This window comes from Pinus tabuliformis, chromosome 2_2, assembly GCF_031772625.1.
Source record: "Pinus tabuliformis cultivar Carrire ecotype Pingquan chromosome 2_2, CPIR1, whole genome shotgun sequence".
Taxonomy (NCBI): domain Eukaryota; kingdom Viridiplantae; phylum Streptophyta; class Pinopsida; order Pinales; family Pinaceae; genus Pinus; species Pinus tabuliformis.
Genome location: NC_142300.1, coordinates 1,181,291,306 through 1,181,295,283, shown reverse-complemented (window position 1 = coordinate 1,181,295,283; position 3,978 = coordinate 1,181,291,306). Strand labels below are relative to the sequence as shown.

The following is a 3,978-nucleotide window of genomic DNA, read 5'->3' as shown; positions in this document are numbered from 1 at the left end:
GCAGTCGCATATTCTCTCCGAAGCCAATCTCGCTTATCCATTTAAAACAAAAACAAAAGTAAACAAACCTTCATCCACAAACAGTCGAAATATAGACACCTATCAGTGCAAACCCTTCATCCGCATATTTTAATCCTTAAAATAAAAAGAGTATTATTTCAACTACTTCACTTTGAATGGAATAATATGATATAATAATATTTTAGTTAATATTATTTCCTTTGTCAAGTAGGACAACGCCATAAAAGACAGGTCTACAACTGTAAAAAGACCACGCCATAAACGACAAGTGTGATTTTAAAAATTCATATTATTAAAACCCCGAATTGCTATAAAGAAGACGGTCTCCTGCACATTCAGGATCAGGCAGGTACTTGGTCGCAGTCCTGAGGTCAAATTCCAGTCTCCGTCCGATTGCGGAATATTCAGGGAATCGGCAATCGAGATAAGGATTACGGACCAGGTACTCAGTCTCTGTCCATGGAATTCTGTGCATGCTCGGCTTTTAGTTTTGTTTACACAAATCTTTATCTTGTATCTTTGTTATCAGTATTTGCTTAGCGGGACTCAAGGTCAGATGGCTCACAAGGATCAGATGGCTCACAATTGCGAACCGTTACATGCTTTGGTTATTCCACACCCCACTCAGGGTCACATGAATCCCATGATGCAGTTCGCAAAGAATCTTGCTTCCAAAGGTCTCATTGTCACCTTCGTTACCACCCATCACAGACACCATCAGATCATTAAAGCTCATTCTCAGACTGAGCAAGTCGATCCTATTGATGCCCACAATATGGATGGTGATATTCGCTTTGCTCAGATCTCCGATGGGTTGCCTCTCGATTTCGATCGGTCCGCTGGATTTTCCGAGTTTGTGCACAGTGTGGAAAATATGGGAGGAGAGTTGGAACGCCTTATTCACGATCTCAACGAGACGGGACCTCCGGTATCGTGTGTCATAGCTGACACAATGCTTTTCTGGTCACTGCAAGTAACTAAGAAATTTGGTATTCCCTGGATTTCGTTTTGGACACAGCCAACAGTTGTTTATTCAATCTTCTATCACTCACATCTTGTGGAGGCTCAACGCCAATCTCATGATAAAGGGTCTGGTAAGCTTTATGCATGCCTGTTTACTATAAAGGATCTGTATAGTTGAATGTATCAATGTATCAATTTTTTTTTATATAGATGGCATGTTCTGGAAATATTTTGGAATTTGACATCATGAGGTAAATTTGTTTTGAAATTTTATAGAGAAGAATTAGGTCAATTTATTTAACATTACTTATGTTCATTAAATTTCAAAAAACGGTTGGAATTTGCATTCAAGTTCACTTAAGCTTGTTAAATCTGTCATCTTCTTTATCAATATAATTTGGTTAACCTGGCTATTATGCATCAGATTCCAAAATATAGAATCTACAATTAAATTACATAGAATCTACCATTAAATTCAGATTCTTGAATCTGACCACAAAAAAATCCATTTCTTTGTTTCCTTCTGATTTTATCATGATCAGTAGGATGATTGAACTGCAGGTGATGAGGTTGATAATTTGATTGATTATATTCCTGGCGTTCCAACGTTACATCCAAGAGATCTTCCGTCCTTCTTCAATGAAACAGACGCCGATTCACTATACTTACTTGATTTGTTCCGTAAGTCCCTTCAGTCAAGTCGCGAAGCAGATTGGGTTCTCTGTAATTCTTTCGACGATCTCGAAAGTGCGACAGTGAACGCTTCAATGAAATTAGAACCTCCAGTTTTCCGTGTGGGTCCGCTGCTTCCATCAGGTTATTTGAAAGGTGAAAGTCCTGATGAGAACATGCGCACTGGAACAAGCCTTTGCACGGAGCATGACTGTTCAGAGTGGCTCAATACAAAGCCCAACGGTTCTGTTATATACGTTTCGTTTGGTAGTTTGATTCATGCGTCTAAAGATCAGCTGAAGGAAATAGCGATGGGTCTCAGGGACGGCAGACAGCCCTTTCTCTGGGTTCTGCGTCCTGACATAGTAGCTTCAACAGTCTCAGATCTCTTACCGGATGGGTTTTTGGACGAGGTGGGAAGCCAGGGCCTCGTTGTTCCATGGTGCAATCAGTTGCAAGTGTTATCCCATTCCTCTGTTGCGGGATTCATTTCTCATTGCGGCTGGAACTCAATGCTTGAAGCCATAGCCCTTGGAGTTCCTATGTTAGGATTTCCATTTTGGGCGGATCAGTTCACCAACTGCAAATTTATGGCCGATGAATGGAAACTTGGATTCAGAGTGAGCCGAGGGGCTCACGGAGAAGATAACAGAATGATAGACAGTAAAGATATATCCAGCGCTATCAGAAAATTGTTCACCGACGAAGGGAAGGAGATGAAGAAAAAAGTTGCAGCCATAAAAGAAAGTGCGAGGACTGCAGTGCGAACAGGGGGATCCTCAGACAAAAACATGGACAGTTTTGTAATGGGTTTGAAGGCATTAAATGCTAAACCTCAGGGAAAGCAAGACTGAATACTGTCATGTATAGATCTATCCATGCCGTACTTTCACCTAATTGCCCTATTTTTAATAGTAGCTTATCTATATTGCCGATTTGATTCCAGAGAGCATTATATATTTACTGATATTTTGCATCCTTATGGCACTAAAGAATCACCCATCCTTTGGAGCGCTATGATGCGTGAAGTTTCACTAGAATTGGTACTGTCATAAGTCGTAGCACATATTTTCGAACTACCTCTCGTGGTCTTGGTTAAGATGATACAGGCTTCCTACGTCAAAATAAAAGCATGACTACTTGTGCACAGGGCTTTATGGTCTATTATGGGATATGTTGTAACTTGGGATTAAATTAAAAACAATACTATTAAATTCTCTGGATGCCGTGACCTCCTTACCGGTGACCTCCTTATGTTTTAAAGAGGCTGAATGTGGTATATGGCAGCTTATATATAGTGGTCTGTAGGTGGCATTTTATTTTTATTTTTTTTAATCATTCAGTATTTGTTGTTTCCTTACGGAATTTCCAGGACTCAACTAAGTCCTGGCTCATCCAACACTTTTTTAATAGCCTTGGATTTTTCTGTTAGTTTTTGTGTGCTGTGTCTAGCTTTGCTCTCTCCCTAGAAGACAAGTGAGGTTTCTATCCCTATGCCCTTTCTTGATTATCTTTTTATCCATCGTGCTCCTCTAGTTGGTATTGTCATTCCTAGTCTTAAGAGAGTTTTCTTCTACCCCTTTGGCACTCTCCCATGTGTCTACACTTTACCTTCACCTTTCCACTAATTGAGTATGCACTATCTCTTTCCTTTTAACATGTTTTTATTCCATTGTATATAAGACACTAAAGCTAGTACATTAAATAAGCTAGATATGATAGATTTTGAATACATTTGTATTTTGGAAGTCATCCAATAAAATTTAGTATTTAGGCTAGATATTAGATAGTACTACTCTCAATTTTGACAATAAAAGAGAATCTTTACTACTCTCAATTTTGAAACAAAAAGAGAATCTATATTTTTTTGGTATAAAATATTGCTATTAGCGAAATTATGAATTTTTTTCACCTCATCTTAGTCTAATATAATATTTAGAGAGGAGCATTAAAAAATTGAATATGGTTTCACATTGAGAAATCACTAGCAAAAATTATGTTTTTCTTTGATAAGATCTTAGTTTAATTTAATATCAAAGTTCCTTGTTTATTTCTTTGATACGATTTTAGTTTAATTTAATATCAAAGCTCTTTATGTATTTCTTTGATATGATCTTAGTTTAATTTAATATCAAAGAGGAGCTTAAAACAAATATAAATGAATTTTTAAAATGATGAAATTTATTTTCAAATTAAAATAAAATTTATTTTTAAATGATTATCAAAACACATTATAATATTGTAATGCCCATGATGGCATAATGAATGAAATATCAAGGAATGAGTTAGGACATGCAATGAGCCATCAACCAATCATATATG

General features: G+C 37.2%; 1 protein-coding gene across 1 annotated transcript; it reads left to right on the top strand.

Annotated features, from left to right (window-relative positions):
- The first annotated feature begins 372 nt into the window (after window positions 1–372).
- Window positions 373–2,740, top strand: LOC149197691 (UDP-glycosyltransferase 86A2-like). The gene is made up of 3 exons (XM_089403970.1): window positions 373–463; window positions 551–1,115; window positions 1,546–2,740. Exons 2-3 carry the CDS (start codon window positions 578–580, stop codon window positions 2,508–2,510), a joined length of 1,503 nt encoding a protein of 500 aa, XP_089260096.1. The 5' UTR covers window positions 373–463; window positions 551–577; the 3' UTR covers window positions 2,511–2,740.
- Window positions 2,741–3,978: the final 1,238 nt, after the last annotated feature.

Bases quoted from the DNA above. Each gene is read 5' to 3' on its own strand.
- LOC149197691 (XM_089403970.1), top strand. From the start codon at position 578: ATGGCTCACAAGGATCAGATGGCTCACAATTGCGAACCGTTACATGCT. The intron at 1,116-1,545 runs GTAAGCTTTATG...ATTGAACTGCAG, and splicing joins ATCTCATGATAAAGGGTCTG to GTGATGAGGTTGATAATTTG.